The sequence below is a fragment of the Zingiber officinale genome, chromosome 5B, assembly GCF_018446385.1.
Source record: "Zingiber officinale cultivar Zhangliang chromosome 5B, Zo_v1.1, whole genome shotgun sequence".
NCBI classification, from domain to species: Eukaryota; Viridiplantae; Streptophyta; class Magnoliopsida; order Zingiberales; family Zingiberaceae; genus Zingiber; species Zingiber officinale.
The window spans coordinates 12664967-12682119 of record NC_055995.1 but is presented as its reverse complement, the minus strand read 5'-3'; the positions used below and the strand labels follow the sequence as shown (position 1 = coordinate 12682119).

Here is a 17153-nt window from a genome sequence, read left to right as displayed (position 1 = left end):
GATGTGAAGACGGCATTTCTTCATGGAAATTTGGAGGAGCAGATTTTTATGTCACAACCTGAGGGATTTAGTCAGTCCGGACAAGAGCAGTTGGTTTGTAAGTTGAAAAAATCGCTCTATGGACTGAAACAATCTCCTAGGCAATGGTACAAACGTTTTGATTCATACATGATTCAAAACGGATATAGGAGATGCGAGTATGACTGCTGCATATATGTGAAGGGCCTTGAAGATGAATCACTGATTTTCTTACTACTATACGTAGATGACATGCTCATTGTTGCGAAGAAGATGAGAGAGGTTGACAAATTGAAGAGGCTACTGAGCAAGGAATTTGACATGAAAGATTTGGGAGAGGCCAAGAAGATTCTTGGGATGGAGATTCACAGGAATAGAGTTGCGGGGAGATTATGGTTGTCTCAACGTAGCAATGTGGAGAAGGTGTTGGATAGGTTCAACATGAAGAATGCAAAGTCGGTGAGCACACCCTTGGCGCATCACTTCAAGTTATCCAGTACACAGTGTCTAAAGACGGATGACGAGATCCAAGAGATGTCAAAGGTTCCTTATGCCAGTGCAGTTGGTTGTCTAATGTATGCCATGGTTTGCACGAGACCAGATTTGGCGCAAGCAGTTAGTATGGTAAGCAAGTTTCTCTCAAATCCTGGTCGACCACATTGGGATGCAGTGAAATGGATTTTCAGATACTTGAGAAATACAACTAATTATGGCATCATGTTCAGTAGACAACCTCAAGATCCTTTAGTTGCTGGGTACGTAGATGCAGACTATGCAGGAGATTTAGATAACAGGAGGTCTACTACAGGATACGTATTCACTGTGGCAGGAGGACCTATTTGTTGGAAATCTATGATACAATCTATTGTTGCATTGTCTACTACGGAATCCGAGTACATGGCAGCAGCTGAAGCAGCGAAGGAAGCTTTATGGCTTGAGGTTGGTCGAGAACTGGGTGTTCGGCAAGGTGGAGTCAAGTTGTTATGCGATAGTCGAGTGCTATCTATTTGGCGAAGAATCAGGTGTATCATGCGAGAACCAAACACATTGATGTGAGGTTTCACAAGATTAGAGAGTTGATTGCTTGGAAATTCAACTTGAGAAGGTTCACACTGCAGACAATGTCTGCAGATATGCTGACAAAGCCAGTGACCACAGAGAAGTTTAAGCATTGCTTGAACTTGATCCATATCTCTAGATGCTAGAGGAAGGAAGCCCAGACCCAGAGATCCAGATGGAGTTTTGTCCAGATATTCGTATTCTTCGAAGGGGTGAATATTCGCCAAGGTGGAGATTGTTGACGAGTGGCTCATATTTGGATGAAGGGATGTCATGGAAGAAAAATCTGTTAAGATTTTTCGTAATAAAATTCTGTTAAGATTTTATATAACAGAATTTTATTATGTTTTTCATAACAAATTCTGTTACGTTTTTACCGGGTCTGGGGGTTTAGCAGTATTTATAGGGATCATTGTAAACCCATTGTAGATCAGAAAACACAAGAATCATTAGATGTGATTCTCTTGTGTAGAAGAGAATTCTAATAAAGCTTCGGCCGTTTTGTGGAGTAGGCAAGTCGCCGAACCACGGTAACTCTTTTCTTTCTCTTCTTCTTCTCCTTCCTGGTGTTTGCTCTCTTTTGTGCGTCTTTGTCTTGTTGTTCCGCGCGATCTCTTTTCTCTCTTCCTCTTCTTCCGCGGTTCAGAAAGGTTGAGAGGTATTGCCCCCTTCTTTGCACAACATGCGCTCATCAATGGTGCAAGCAGTGTTGCAAAGACAACCCTAACAATCAACACCGCCCATGCCCAACCCTCCAATTGAGATATCGCCCCGATCGGTAGGAGTGTCATAGGCACCTCATCATAGGTCGACCCAGCCCGTAGGAAAGCTTCAGGCTGCATTCCCCACTTAGATCGGTATGTTGGCAATGAGGGACTCCTCTTGAGAATTTTCGGGAAAAACCTCCCATCTAGACACTTTAAAGGGTAAAGCTCCTATATCTTGAGGAGCAAAGGTCCCCCGAGACCCTTCATTCTAAGGAGCATCCTTCAAGATGAACTACCATGACACTTTCGAGCATTGCAAATCAGGAAATATAATGGAACAATAGACACCGAAAAACACATATGCAAGTTCGAGAATGCTTCCCTGCTTCATCAATACATATGACATCAAGTGTCGAGTGTTCTTGATCACTCTCTCAGGCTTAGCGCAAAGGTGGTTCAAACGTCTCTCCTCTTCCTCCATTCGGACCTTCCAGGAATTCAAGGCTGTGTTCATGCAGCACTTTGCCACTAACCAGAGGTATCAAAAATCTCAACATGACCTATTCGCTCTTAAGCAAAAGCCCAAAGAACCTTTGAAGGAGTACTTACATCAGTTTAATCGGATAACTATGGATGCTCCCTTAGTTCCACTAGAAGTGTAAGTCAGTGCTTTCTCACAAGGCTTAACAGACAGGGGTTTCTTAAGGTCTCTTGTAGTCGATTTCGATGATTTGCAGGCTTGAACACTTAAATATATTCAAGTGGAGAAAGTATAGTTTGTAAAAAGAAAGGAAGTTTTGATTTCAGTGTCTGCCTCTACCCACCTAACTGCAAAACTCCCTCTCTTCCCTTAGAAATCAAGACTTTGTGAACCGAAGAGGAGATTTTTTTTTTTTGCAGATGGTAGACATTGCTACAGTCCCTATGTCTGAGTTGAGTTGAGATCCTTCCGAGGAAAATCGTTATTATTAGTGCAGGGAACACGAGAATCGAACCTAGGTTTTGATTCGTTCATTTTGATCCTACAGTTATTGCGCATACCACCAATCGCAGACCTACTCTACTCAGGAGTGCCAACAGTATGCGAGAGAATTATGATGAGTAACTAATCAATGGAGAGATAGTTGAGATCCGTAGAGTAAAAAAAGATCTCTGTCCAGCTCAACTTTAGTATATCCAACAATAAAGCGAAATATGAAACCTTACTCATAGGACTCCAAATAACCAAGCGGGCCGAGACTTTCTGAGTTATAGTCTACTCTGACTCCCAATTCCCAATTAATTGTTCTGAAGCTAGAAGAAGGCTATGAGATAGAAAAAAATCGTCTCTACTTTATCAATAAAAAAATCTGGGTAAACTGAACAATAATTTTTTTTCTTCAAGATTTACATTGATCTAACAGTTCACTCATTTTGACTATTAATTGATTGATTATATATTAACTGAGTAAAAACTTACATTTTGACTCGTGTATGTACCACCCAGTTGATTGGAGAAAAATATTTGTTGGATCACATCAGTTGATATTTTTATTTGGAAATGGATCTCGTGAACTTGTACTCTCACACCAGCGCCAATATCTGCTGGTCTTCTAAGGCTGAAGGACCAGAAAGCTGAAACTTTCATCTTTTCTTGTTTTTTTTTTCTTTAGAAAAATAATTTGATAAAACAATCTCTAAAATTAAAGGTTACCTATAAAAATGGCGGAGGGCGGTCAGTTCAGTAGCCAGCCACAGAGGTAAATTAATTATAGTCATAAAGATTTCATCAACTAAAATATTTTATAGGAATTTAAAAATATATATTCATTAAACATTTATTTGGCACATAAATTATGGTCCCAAGCTGATTGTTCCTTCTACCTCTCTGTCAAAAAAAATAAAATAAAAATATCGGACAAAATCATCATTTGTTGTAAAGTAGCAGACCGAAAAGCCAGCAGCTTTATTTTGGGCATCATTTGCATATAATTCCAAATAGCTGCAGAAAATGAAATTTGGCCCTTTAAGTTTCTCTTAATTTCAATTTGGCACTTAGTCTTTGATTTACTGAAGTCAAGTTTCACCAGTTCGAACTTAACCCGACAGATTAGTAGAGTAAATTTAACAATTAGGAGCCACAATCAGTCAATATCACAAATATAGGGGTTTTGTGGTAAACAAGAGTGGAAGGGCCCTGTAGTTATGTAGTTTGCCCCAGCGACTCCAGTGGGCGTGGGTGACGGGACTGGTCGGAAATAATGGCGTCCAAAGCGATCGCAGTCGACAAGGCAGTGCCGATCGAGGGGGATAAGGCGGAAACGCCGCCGGCGGAGACAGAGGCGTCTCTGTTCTCATCCTACATCGGCCTCAGCTTCGCCTTGTTCCTGGGTCTCCTCCCCAAGTTATCCCTCTCGTACGTGTCGTCGCTCCAGTCCCGCAACCGGATCCTCGCTACGAAGCTATTCGAGGCCGAGGACCAGCTCCGAACGCTAAGGTCTCGGGGGAAGGAAGATGCCAAGGCCAATGCGCGAGTGGCCGAGATCTTCGCGGGCCGCCGCGCCCGGTGGCAGCAGGAGGACAGGCGCCTCCTCCTCCGTGTGGATTCCGCGGAGGCGGAGATTTCGGGTTTGAGGGCGCGATTGGAGGAGACGGAGCGAGAGAGGGCGGATCTTAACGCCGCACTGGAGAGGCTAGAGAGGGACGAGATGCTCGAGTTCATGGCGAGGAAGGAGGGTGGTGGAGGTGGGCTGGATTTGGTGGAGGACAGTGGTACTGGAGGGGGTTTCACCAGGGTTAAGGTTCCGGAGGAGAAGTTACTGGCAAGGAATGGAAAACTGGTGGCGATTCAGCAGAAGAAGGGAGCTGTTCATGCCTTCGGAAGGCATGAAACAGTGGACAGATCAGTCTATTGGATGGCAGGTAAGGGTTTCAGTCTTGCCCTATGCACTTGCTGGTTTGAATTTGTAAGGGTTTCAGTTTTATCCTATGTTGGTTTGAATTTGTAAGGGTTTCAGTCTTATCTCATGCTGGTTTGAATTTTCAGTGTTAGGCATGTATAATTAACGAACTGTTCTCTGTCAGTGTTAGGCAGACTGAACTAAGTTTGTACAAAACAGTTATTATATCTTAATGGACGGTTTATTTGTTAGCTTTACTTAGTTGATATTAGTTGAACTTGTCCTTTAAAATCTGGAAACCCTGAAGTTTTTGTTAGGATGACTCCAGTTAGCATTTGATGTTTGATAAGTATAAGAGACTAAAAGAAAGACATTGGTAGGGAGAGAAGGCAAAAAAAGATAAACTATTCCATTGATATTCATTTCCCCTAAAATTGGACAGAGAACTATAAAGGAAAGTTCTGAGAAATTAATACAACATCCAAGTGACCTAAAAATGATATATAACTAGTGCATTTTGTTTGGATTGATTTCTTGTGCCATGAAATTTTTAGATTGGTGATGAGTATTGTTTCAGTAGTATTCAATCACATTGCATATTTTAATCAGTAATGATTCCTTCCATAGCAACAAACTTTTCATGATGGTCGCATCTAACATTTATTTGGATCATTGAGTTGCTATTATGCTATGGTCATATGTTATTGAATCATATTTTGGCATCACTACTTTCTCTCATTACATCACTACAGGATATGATGTATGACTCACTTGGCACAACAAATAGTATGAAGCATTTAGTGGCAAGGTAAGTTTAGTTGAATCCACCTAGCCAGTGAGTAGGATGTCTTACTATAATTGAAAACTGATATTCAGGCGGGAATCCCCTTGGAAGGTTGATAGTGAATCTTCTGGCATTTCCACTAAGCTTAAACTTCTTGAAGAAGAATTGGTTTACCTGGAAAAAGTCGGGACTGGAGATTTGTCCAAAATAACTTCGTTGATGAGGAAGCAAGCAAAGAGATATCAATCTCTTGCTGGAAAAGTTGATGCTTTAGGTAAGAAAATGGTAAGTTAATTAACTGACTTTTCTGTTATTATCTTTCAATTCTTATTTTGTCCAATTAGATGTGGCTCCAATAAATGATAAAATGAAAGAAAATAGGCTAAGGTTATATAGGCAGGTTCATAAATGATCCACATATTATAGTTAAAATTGAATCACTTAGCGGAAGATTCAAGAAATAGAGACCAAAGAAGACATTAGTTGATGTAACAATGAATGATTTAATTAGTTTGAATTTTAGTGATATACCCATGTTAGAGCATAATGGAGGAATAGGATTTATGTTGTCAATTTTACTGAGAGATGACCTATAAAGTTTGAAGGTTGCTGTTTTATGATCTTGACTAATGGATGCAACTGTTTAGTGAAGAAAATTAGATAACAATCGAACAGAATGACAAATGCATGGGACAATTTGGCATGTTTTGTGAAGGTCTTTTTATTCTCAAAATGGCAAAATCTATCAAGAGGAAGGAAAATATGAGTATGTGGAGAACTCATTATTTTTAGAACGACATGGATAGGTTTCTTGTTGGATGCCCATTTCGCCAAGAAACAAAGAGTGGCTAAACATATTTGGCTTCATTTTTCATATCAACTTTTGTTAACAATTCGTCATTTTTACCTAATTTGAATTTAACTCTACAGAGAATGAATGAGCCCTGCGACCCGACCCTAACTCCAGAGTTCCGAACACAACGACAGACTGAGTTCTTGCTCGAAGCATTTCACCTGCAGAATTATGCATCGGAAACAAGACAAAAGCTGAGTTCAGTGCAAGCAGAGTCAATAAGAAGGCCATTAGGAGATGGGTTGACAGCAGAAGCTAAATCAAGTGCAAGAAAATCATTGGACTCGGTGGGGAACAAGTTCAAGGAGATTCAGAGGAGCTTACAGATTTGGTTAGCAAGAACCATGGAGGATTTGGAGGGGATTCTGGCAAGAGATGGCTCATCGCGTGTAAGAGAGTACTGCTTGTCGCCGTTCCCCTTTGTATATTGAGTTCGATCAACCTTGTATTTCTAGTTTGCTACTTTAGTTTTCTTTTCTGCCTCGTTAGTTTTGAGTCGTGCCTCGTTTCTACTTGCAATAATTATTCATCCTTAGAAAATAATATTATCCTTATATAATATATTTTTTATTGATTAAGAATATTGCTACTGTTTGATTCTATTTGCAAAGTCCAAAACTTGCTTTCTTCGTTTATTTTTATCGTATGTTGATTAAAAATTACGTTTAGTAGATTTTAAAACCATACGTTTAAGAACCCAAATTTAAAGTGTAAGTTTATAACAACTTCACATTGAAAGATGGGTGACAATGTGGTGCAAAGGGTAAACTTTGTCCAACTATGTGAGATGCCTATAAAGATACAGGTTCAATTACATCATCAAACTACAAATGCAAGAAACTATAGATAACTAAATCACAAGGATGAAGATGGACCTCACATCATCACCAACTCAATAACAAGACTAAATAAACCATCAGGTTCTTGGCACTTTCATCTAACCATAGTCAAGTGTTCATCGAGAACAAGTAATGCAACACGATTTCAGTTTACACTTGAAAGTGTTTCAATAGGCATCACTTAGTCGTGAAATTCTAACTAACAGCACAGCTGTGCTAGCAAAATTAAGTAATAGCGTTGACATTTATTATGCAAGAGTTGAACCTAAACAAATCAAAGTCACGGTGCATATTTGAACAAGAAACATATGTCGCCAAATTAAGCACGATCTGAACTTCCTCGATGATAATGCAGATGAGAGAATGATTTTCCCTTATCGAGGACTTCTAGAGATCAGGCATGCCAATTCCAGCTTTAGCATCGTATGTCTTTTCGAGTACTAGTTCAACTGGTGTATCCTTGGGACCAACTGCATAAGATAGTTGAAGTATGATAATAATTCAGATCCATTACAAACAGCTGCAAAAGCTATGGATATGGGCAGACATCAGGTACGTGGGTCTAGCTCCACATTAGGTATTTGAGTTCTGTAGGGTGTTATAGTTGTCATATAAATATGAAATAACAATTCAATGTTTTATTCCTCTCAATTGATATGACAATCGATTAACGCAACCAATGGGTAATAAACAACTGAATTTAAGAAAGCAACTTTAGCAATCAAGTAAAACTGAATGTACCAAAGCTAGGTCTTGGTTTTCGCCTTTCTTTTAGTATTTCAGGACGAGGAATTACAGCTCCAGATGTAGCAAGTCCTCTAGAGACCCGTACTTTAGTTCCGTCTTCCAGATATTTATACCCGGTCTTACATGGCTTCCTGCACGATAACAATTTTACTTATAAAGAGTAACCAAATTAGGGAATTTAACACAAAATCAAGCTGATGAGGCAATGTTGAAGAGATTGTACCTAGTAACTGGGTCAAGAACCTGGACATTGGAAACATGAAGGGGGGCTTCAATTGAAAAGATTCCACCCTCGTGTCCTTGCCCTTGTTTGATGTGTTTCTTCACCTGAAATGAGAACAACACAATCTGATAACAGATAGCAAAGGGTACTAGTACGAAAGATCAAAATTCGTGAACCCATCATACTACCACATGGAACTATGATGATCATAAATAACATTACTTGCACACAATAGCACTGGAAAGGTAAAACACGCAGAAGATTACACTAGGCTATGTAGCTTGTTAATTCTCAAAGGTGGCCTTAGAATATTAATAGCTTTTAGAATAGTGTAAATAACATGTTAACAAGAAACAAACTTTCAAATGGAAATGTAAATTGATATGGAAATTATGGAAGCCATATGGGAAATGAATCCTACTCCTGTATGAAAAGTACAAGCAATAACCTTGAACAAGCCTTCAGATGATTATGTCAAATTATGGAGACCAATGCACGATTTGAAAAAACTAATACAAACAAGAGAATACCATATTTCACTTTTCCACTTCACTAAATCATTATAAAGTATAAAATGATTATGCACAACTCCAGATTGTTCTAGATAGAAACTTCAACTATTAACAACCTATGCGGAATGAATGAAAAGTAGAATAAAATGTCAGTTTAGCTGAATCATGAAGAACTTCTAAATTTCTGAAGAAATGTGTACCGATTCAACATCTCATATAGATTTTTCAGTAGATTAATGTAATCTCTGACAACTGATCTCAACTAAATAAATAACAAACACTTCAATTTAAGAACCAGTGCGTTGATTCAATGCTTGATACAACCCTGATGAGGTGATTGGTCTTAGATTCATGATCTAACTACTGCACCAATACAGTCCATATATGGAATCTTTTAGGCAAAAATCACTTCAATTTAGCAAAATAAGTGGTGTATAAAGTCAGAGAACAAACCAAATTTTTCCCTTCAACAATGACTCTGTTCTGAGATCTAATGACACGTTTGATGATACCTGTCTCACACTTATCCTTGCCTCTTATGATCATGACCTACAAAACATTAGCAAAAGATAAAATCATAACTTCAACCAAGGTAAACAATAATACGTGAAAAAGAAAGAATTGAAGATTACGTTGTCGCCTCTGAGGATCTTCCAGTGCCTGAATAACTTCTCAGCTGCCTTCCACCCCATCCTTCCTTGTGTTGACTGGGCTCTGCCTGTTTAAACCTTTTCCCACCTAAGGTTTAGGAAGCCACTTACGTTCATTTGTTTTTTCATCCTCAAAATGCACAAATTAGTTATAAAATGTGAGCTAGAAATCAACCTGGACAAGCTTCAAATCACTGGTTTAGTGATCCAGCTAGTGAGTCAATCACTGGTTTAGTGATCCAGCTAGTGAGTCAATTTGGTTGATCTGCATGTCAATCATCATTGATCCGGTCGAGATCATTGGTCAGACTAACATAGGTCCACAGGTTAAACCGCAAATTAATCATTTTCCGCACATTACAATTTGGTGGCAATTAAAAGCAAGTCAACTATATCTCAAAATATTAATCAAACTATCAATGGAAAAGTCATAAAATAATTAAACTAATAACTGCTGCACCAAGAACACACACACCAAAATTTGAAATAACTCAAGCATCTTAAATCAGGCAGTAAAAAAGAATGAACCAAATGTGGTGGAATTCTGTCCAACTTAACAATAATTCACTCGATCCAGTAAACATGCTTGGAGAAGCCGGGGCCAAACTGGAAGCAAATTTTTGTAACCTCAGTGAAGTGGTGGTTATGGTTTTACTATGTTTGGTCCTGTGGATTCTTCGCGGCTTTGTAAGCAGTTTCTGGCTTGTATATTTATAGGATTAGATCATCATAGTATCAGTTTTCAACTTTTACTCTATGCAACAAATGAGTGAACGATCTAAGCACTCGTTCAACGTTTGTTTAAGAAAATAAAAAAAAAACAAAGAACGGAACCTTGAGAACTAATATTTGATCATGGACAAAGAAACAACACGCAAAAAGAATTATTTATCGGAGAAGCAACCTAAACTTCAGCACCGTGATGGGATGGAGAAGGAAACCTCGACGAGAGATGAGAGGTACCGAGGTGATGTTCGATCGGGAACTGGATGGGGAAGAGAAGTGTCTGCCTGAGACGGTGAGAGATGTCGAGCAACAAAAGGAGGTGTTTGATCGACAGAGACGAGATATCATGCGAGTGAGAGGAGGTGTAGTGTTGGGGGGCTAGGGTTACGGTCAGGAATAGATAAAAAAAAATAAATCCGGATAAATTTTCATTTTGCTCCTATTGTTTATATATTTTCACTCTTATGGAGTTTTAGTTTGTAAAATAAAAATAAAATAATCTTTTATCAACACTACTTCATTTGCGTACTTCAAATAGAAAAACTAGTCCCAGGCATGGTGCCGTGGAAGGACATTCAGGTTGTCACCCAGATATTCGCGGTTCGAACTCCAACTACGACGTATTTCCTAGAGATAGCGGTAGGACATTCAGATTGTCACCCAGACACCCGCGGTTCGAACCTTAGCTACGACATATTATAAGAATTTTTCCTCCAAATGGGGGCGTAATCAAAGGCTGCCGGACTTCTGGACTGGCCGGAAACTTCCGTGAGGTCGGACCTGTCACTCCAGAGATAGTCAATAAAACTAATTGGGATTATCATTCAAATAGAAAAACTACTTTATCACTTTTCACGGTATACTACATCAATTTTTCAATAATTTACCATATCTGTTTATTATTTTTCGCGAATATCCGGGTGACAACCTGAATGTCCTACCGGATTTATTTTGCAAACTAAAACTCCATAAGAGTGAAAATATATAAACAATAGGAGCAAAATGAAAATTTATCCGGATTCATTATTTTTTAATTTTTTTTTATCTATTCCTGACCGTAACCCTAGCCGCCCCACACTACAACTCCGCTCACCCGCACGGTATCTCGTCTCTGTCGATCAAACACCTCCTTTCATTGCTCGGCACCTCTCACTGTCTCAGGCAGACACTTCTCTTCCCCATCCAGTTCCCGATCGAACATCACCTCGGTACCTCTCATCTCTCGCCGAGGTTTCCTTCTCCATCCCATCACGGTGCTGAAGTTCAAGTTGCTTCTCTGATAAATAATTCTTTTTGCGTGTTGTTTCTTTGTCCATGATCAAATATTAGTTCTCAAGCTTCCGTTCTTTGTTTTTTTTTCTTTTCTTAAACAAACGTTGAACGAGTGCTCAGATCGTTCACTCATTTGTTGCATAGAGTAAAAGCTGAAAACTGATACTAAGATGATCTAATCCTGTAAATATACAAGCCAGAAACTGCTTACAAAGCCGCGAAGAATCCACAGGACCAAACATAGTAAAACCACAACCACCACTTCACTAAGGTTATAAAAATTTGCTTCCAGTTTGGCCCCGGCTTCTCCAAGCATGTTTACTGGATCGAGTGAATTATTGTCAAGTTAGACAGAATTCCACCACATTTGGTTCATTCTTTTTTACTGTCTGATTTAAGAGGCTTGAGTTATTTCAGATTTTGGTGTGTGTGTTCTTGGTGCAGCAGTTATCAATGTGATTCAAAAAGCAGAAAAATGTAGCAGAAAAAAGCTATAGAATTCATTTATCAACATTAGAGCAGAAGAATGTTCTTTGTTCAGGACAAAAAGCAAGCTGTTCCAGAAAGCACACAATAATCGTCGATAAAACTACAAAAATCATCACTCAACAGAAAGCACAGTAGCTTTTACCGGAGAAGGATTATCCAGGCGTCCAAGCTTGGGCAAGAGATGCGATTTGGTTCCCGGGTTTGACTCGCGACAGGAGATGGCTCGCGCCGACCTCTGCTAGGGCTCGTGGCAGGAGATGGCGAGGAGAGGGAGAGGAGATCGCGAAGAGAGGGAGAGCTCGCGACTTCTCACGAGCTAGGGCCGGCTGAGGGAGAGGGAGAGCTCGCGAAGAGAGGGAGAGGTCGCGGTGATGGCTCGCGAAGGGCTCTGCTAGGGCACGCGTTTGTCTGCTGCGGTTTTTTGTTCTCGCCCTTTACACGGAAAAAGCAAGGAAATGTTTTTTTCGTCAGCTCGTGTATGACGTGGACTAAACCGCACCGATGCCGCAGCATACCTTTGTTATGCTGCGGTGCTTATGTTGCGGCATCGGTGCGGTTTAGTCCACGTCATACGTGAGCTGACAAAAAAAACATTTCCTTGCTTTTTCCGTGTAAAGGGTGAGAACAAAAAACCGCAACAGACAAACGCGGGCCCTAGCAGAGCTCTTCGCGAGCAGTCGCGAGCTCTCCTCACCCTCTCCCTCGCCCTCTCCCTCTCTTCGCGATCTCCTGCAGCGATCCTCTCCCTCTCCTCGCCATTTCCTGCCGTGAGCCCTAGCAGAGGTCGGTGCGAGCTATCTCCTACCGCGAGCAGAACCCGGGAACCAAATCGCATCTCTCGCCCAAGCTCGGACGCCTGGATAATCCTTCTCCGGTAAAAGCTACTGTGCTTTCTGTTGAGTGATGATTTTTGTAATTTAATTGGCGATTATTGTGTGCTTTCTGGAACAATTTGCTTTTTGTCCTGAACAAAAAATATTCTCCTGCTCTAATGTTGATAAATGAATCCTATAGCTTTTTTCTGCTACATTTTTCTGCTTTTTGAATCACATTGATAACTGCTGCACCAAGAACACACACACCAAAATCTGAAATAAATCAAGCATCTTAAATCAGACAGTAAAAAAGAATGAACCAAATGTGGTGGAATTCAGTCCAACTTGGCAATAATTCACTCGATCCAGTAAACATGCTTGGAGAAGCCGGGGCCAAACTGGAAGCAAATTTTTATAACCTCAGTGAAGTGGTGGTTGTGGTTTTACTATGTTTGGTCCTGTGGATTCTTCGCGGCTTTGTAAGCAGTTTCTGGCTTGTATATTTACAGGATTAGATCATCTTAGTATCAGTTTTCAGCTTTTATTCTATGCAACAAATGAGTGAACGATCTGAGCACTCGTTCAACGTTTGTTTAAGAAAAGAAAAAAAAACAAAGAACGGAACCTTGAGAACTAATATTTGATCATGGACAAAGAAACAACACGCAAAAGGAATTATTTATCGGAGAAGCAACCTGAACTTCAGCACCGTGATGGGATGTTGAAGGAAACCTCGGCGAGAGATGAGAGGTACCGAGGTGATGTTCGATCGGGAAATGAATGGGGAAGAGAAGTGCCTGCCTGAGACGGTGAGAGGTGCCGAGCAACAAAAGGAGGTGTTTGATCGACGGAGACGAGATACCGTGCGGGTGAGCGGAGGTGTAGTGTGGGGCGGCTAGGGTTACGGTCAGGAATAGATAAAAAAAAATTAAAAAACAATGAATCCGGATAAATTTTCATTTTGCTCCTATTGTTTATATATTTTCACTCTTATGGAGTTTTAGTTTGCAAAATAAATCCGGTAGGACATTCAGGTTGTCACCCAGATATTCGCAGTTCGAACTTCAACTACGACGTATTTCCTAGAGATAGCGGTAGGACATCCAGATTGTCACCTAGACACCCGCGGTTCGAACCTTAGCTACGGCATATTTATAAGAATTTTTCCTCCAAATGGGGGCATAATCAAAGGATGCCGGACTTCTGGACTGGCCGGAAACTTCGGTGAGGTCGAACCGGTCACTCCAGAGATAGTCAATAAAACTAATTGGAAGTATCATTCAAATAGAAAAACTACTTTATCACTTTTCACGGTATACTACATCAATTTTTCAATAATTTACCATATCTGTTTATTATTTTTCGCGAATATCTGGGTGACAACCTAAATGCCCTACAGGATTTATTTTGCAAACTAAAACTCCATAAGTGTGAAAATATATAAACAATAGAGGCAAAATGAAAATTTATCCGGATTTATTGTTTTTTAATTTTTATTATCTATTCCTGACCGTAACCCTAGCCGCCCCACACTACACCTCCGCTCACCCGCACGGTATCTCGTCTCCATCGATCAAACACCTCCTTTTGTTGCTCGACACCTCTCACCGTCTCAGGCAGGCACTTCTCTTCCCCATCCATTTCCCGATCGAACATCACCTCGGTACCTCTCATCTCTCGCCGAGGTTTCCTTCAACATCCCATCACGGTGCTGAAGTTCAGGTTGCTTCTCCGATAAATAATTCCTTTTGCGTGTTGTTTCTTTGTCCATGATCAAATATTAGTTCTCAAGGTTCCATTCTTTGTTTTTTTTTCTTTTTTTAAACAAACGTTGAACGAGTGCTCAGATCGTTCACTCATTTGTTGCATAGAATAAAAGCTGAAAACTGATACTAAGATGATCTAATCCTGTAAATATACAAGCCAGAAACTACTTACAAAGCGCGCGAAGAATCCACAGGACCAAACATAGTAAAACCACAACCACCACTTCACTGAGGTTACAAAAATTTGCTTCCAGTTTGGCCCCGGCTTCTCCAAGCATGTTTACTGGATCGAGTGAATTATTGTCAAGTTTGACAAAATTCCACCACATTTGGTTCATTCTTTTTTACTGTCTGATTTAAGATGCTTAGTTATTTCAAATTTTGGTGTGTGTTCTTGGTGCAGCAGTTATCAATGTGATTCAAAAAGCAGAAAAATGTAACAGAAAAAAGCTATAGAATTCATTTATCAACATTAGAGCAAAAGAATGTTCTTTGTTCAGGACAAAAAGCAAGTTGTTCCAGAAAGCACACAATAATCGTCGATAAAACTACAAAAATCATCACTCAACAGAAAGCACAGTAGCTTTTACCGGAGAAGGATTATCCAAGCGTCTGAGCTTGGGCGAGAGAAGCGATTTGGTTCCCGGGTTCGGCTCGCGACAGGAGATGGCTCGCGCCAACCTCTGCTAGGGCTCGCGGTAGGAGATGGCTCACGCCGACCTCTGCTAGGGCTCGCGGTAGGAGATGGCTCACGCCGACCTCTGCTAGGGCTCGCTGCAGGAGATGGCGAGGAGAGGGAGAGGATCGCGACAGGAGATCGCGAAGAGAGGGAGAGGGAGAGCTCGCGACTTCTCGCGTGCTAGGGCCGACTGAGGGAGAGGGAGAGCTCGCAAAGAGAGGGAGAGGTCGCGGCGATGGCTCGTGAAGGGCTATGCTAGGGCACGCGTTTGTTTGCTGCGGTTTTTTGTTCTCGCCCTTTACACGAAAAAAATAAGGAAATGTTTTTTTCGTCAGCTCGCGTATGACGTGGACTAAACCGCACCGATGCCGCAGCATAAGCACCACGGCCTAACACCTCTGTATATATATATAATTCTAAAAATTAATATATCGTTGGACACCGACGGAGACACGACCAAGCGTGGGTGGTGGGCAGCAGTCGATGGGGGCCGACAGCGACCCCCTGGCCGGCATCAGCCACCTAGGCCACCGACGGCTGCCAGCGGCATGCAGAGGGCCGGGAGATGCTCACCCTGATCAGCAGGGGACCGGCCATGGCTGGATCTGCCGCCCCACGCCTGCCGTGCAAGAACAGCCGCTGCGACCAGTAGTGTTTGTCGAGCAGGAGACCGGCAGTGGCCCCTCTAGTCGTCACAGGGTGCGGCGACCAGCCGCCAGAGTCGCCAGGGGGTCTGCACCTACCACCAGGGGGCCGACACTTGCCGCCTAGGCCACCAGCGGCCACCGATGGCCGGCAGCGGCATACAGGGGCCCGACAGACGACCACCGTGGTCGGCAGGGGGCCAGCCAGGGCTGGATCCGACGCCCCGCGACCGCCTGGGCGCCTGCCATGAAAGAACAGGCAGCGCGACCAGGGAGTGGCCGGCGCAGTACGCCCGGTATGCCGGAGAAGAGAGGGAGAGAATAAGAACTTTACCTGCGAGATCGTCTTCGGAAGGGATGGAGAAGCCGGCTGTGAAAGATCAGCCTCCACGACAAGGCAGCGCAAGAGCGGTGCGGCCGGAAAGCTGGAGAAGAGAGGGAGAGAAATGGAACCTTACTTGCCCGAGATAGTGCCCGGAAGAAGAAGACTGCAAGCCGCCACCGCCCACACGCTGCGAAGAAAACGCGAGAGAAGGAATTAGGTCACGGGTGGGATCGGGAATATTAGGAATTTTTGCGATAAATATAAGTTCGTCCCAAAATTCATCCTAAATTTAGAAAATTTCATCCCAAAATTTAAGTTACACTTTTAAAAATTAGAAGTGACCCTAGAGAGCTCAGAATGACATGAAACTTGTTCCAAAAATTTATAAACGTCAGTGTATTTGTATAAAATTATGTTTGACCCTACTACTAAGACCAGGAGATCGATACAAGCCCATAGAAACTTGTTTCGTGTCATTCCGAGCTCTATAGGATCATTTTCTAATTTTTAAAAATCTAACCTTAAAAAAAAATTAGGGACGAATTTGAAATTTCGTCCCTAATCTGGGACGAACTCTAAAGTTCGTCGCAAATTAGGGACGAATTTCTAAGTTCGTTGTAAAATTTAATTTTTTTCAAAAATCAAAATTAATGCGTATAAAATGCAGAAGGTGGACTTACAGAGCTCGGAATCGCACGAAACAAGTTCCTATGAGTTCGTATCGATCTCCCGATCACAATGATGACGTTAAACATTTTTATTCACACAATATATTTAGGTGAGTGATTTTTGGATATCAAAATCACCTAACCATTTTCAAACTCTAACTTTTTTTAAGCCAAGTCTTAAGGCTTATAGACTCTGTCTAATTATTATTACGATAAAAAAATTTTATAAAATGTTTGAGGGCATCATTGTGATCGGGAGATCGATACAAACCCATAGGAACTTGTTTCGTGCGATTCCGAGCTCTCTAGGTCTACCTTCCGTATTTTATACGTATTTATTTTAATTTTTTTTAAAAAAAAAATTTGCAACGAACTTAGAAATTCGTCCATAATCTGGGATGAACTCTGCAGTTCATCGCAAATTAGGGACGAAATTTCAAATTCGTCCCTAATTGTTTTTTTTAAGGTTAGACTTTTAAAAATTGGAAGATGACCCTA

General features: G+C 41.2%; 2 protein-coding genes across 7 annotated transcripts; one reads left to right on the top strand and one right to left on the bottom strand.

Moving 5' to 3' along the window:
• The first annotated feature begins 3968 nt into the window (after positions 1–3968).
• On the top strand, positions 3969–6788 carry LOC121984129. Of its 3 annotated transcripts, none has more exons than XM_042536934.1 (4): positions 3969–4685; positions 5416–5471; positions 5559–5721; positions 6378–6515. In XM_042536934.1, exons 1-2 carry the CDS (start codon positions 4025–4027, stop codon positions 5427–5429), a joined length of 675 nt encoding a protein of 224 aa, XP_042392868.1. In that variant the 5' UTR covers positions 3969–4024; the 3' UTR covers positions 5430–5471; positions 5559–5721; positions 6378–6515. The 3 variants fall into 3 exon arrangements, with proteins under 3 accessions (XP_042392868.1, XP_042392867.1, XP_042392865.1); XM_042536933.1 differs by having other exon boundaries at positions 5540–5721; XM_042536931.1 differs by having other exon boundaries at positions 4454–4685; positions 5540–5732; positions 6378–6788.
• A 413-nt stretch (positions 6789–7201) lies between these two features.
• LOC121984127 (50S ribosomal protein L24-like) lies at positions 7202–16243 on the bottom strand. 4 transcript variants are annotated; one of them, XM_042536929.1, is made up of 8 exons: positions 15997–16228; positions 14930–15314; positions 9447–9536; positions 9254–9359; positions 9075–9170; positions 8110–8213; positions 7881–8017; positions 7202–7609 (listed from the first exon to the last, which is right to left on the bottom strand). In XM_042536929.1, exons 4-8 carry the CDS (start codon positions 9311–9313, stop codon positions 7527–7529), a joined length of 480 nt encoding a protein of 159 aa, XP_042392863.1. In that variant the 5' UTR covers positions 9314–9359; positions 9447–9536; positions 14930–15314; positions 15997–16228; the 3' UTR covers positions 7202–7526. The 4 variants fall into 4 exon arrangements, with proteins under 4 accessions (XP_042392863.1, XP_042392864.1, XP_042392861.1 ...); XM_042536930.1 differs by lacking the exon at positions 14930–15314 and having other exon boundaries at positions 16121–16243; XM_042536927.1 differs by lacking the exon at positions 14930–15314.
• Positions 16244–17153: the final 910 nt, after the last annotated feature.

What these genes read in the sequence shown, in the direction of transcription:
- LOC121984129 (XM_042536931.1), top strand. Translation starts at nt 4,593, where the DNA reads ATGGAAAACTGGTGGCGATTCAGCAGAAGAAGGGAGCTGTTCATGCCT. An exon ending in ATCAGTCTATTGGATGGCAG is followed by an intron (nt 4,686 to 5,415) that starts GTAAGGGTTTCA and finishes ACATCACTACAG; the next exon opens with GATATGATGTATGACTCACT. An exon ending in ATGAAGCATTTAGTGGCAAG is followed by an intron (nt 5,472 to 5,539) that starts GTAAGTTTAGTT and finishes ACTGATATTCAG; the next exon opens with GCGGGAATCCCCTTGGAAGG.
- LOC121984127 (XM_042536930.1), bottom strand. Translation starts at nt 9,313, where the DNA reads ATGGGGTGGAAGGCAGCTGAGAAGTTATTCAGGCACTGGAAGATCCTC. An exon ending in GTTCTTGACCCAGTTACTAG is followed by an intron (nt 8,018 to 8,109) that starts GTACAATCTCTT and finishes GTTATCGTGCAG; the next exon opens with GAAGCCATGTAAGACCGGGT. An exon ending in AAAACCAAGACCTAGCTTTG is followed by an intron (nt 7,610 to 7,880) that starts GTACATTCAGTT and finishes TATCTTATGCAG; the next exon opens with TTGGTCCCAAGGATACACCA.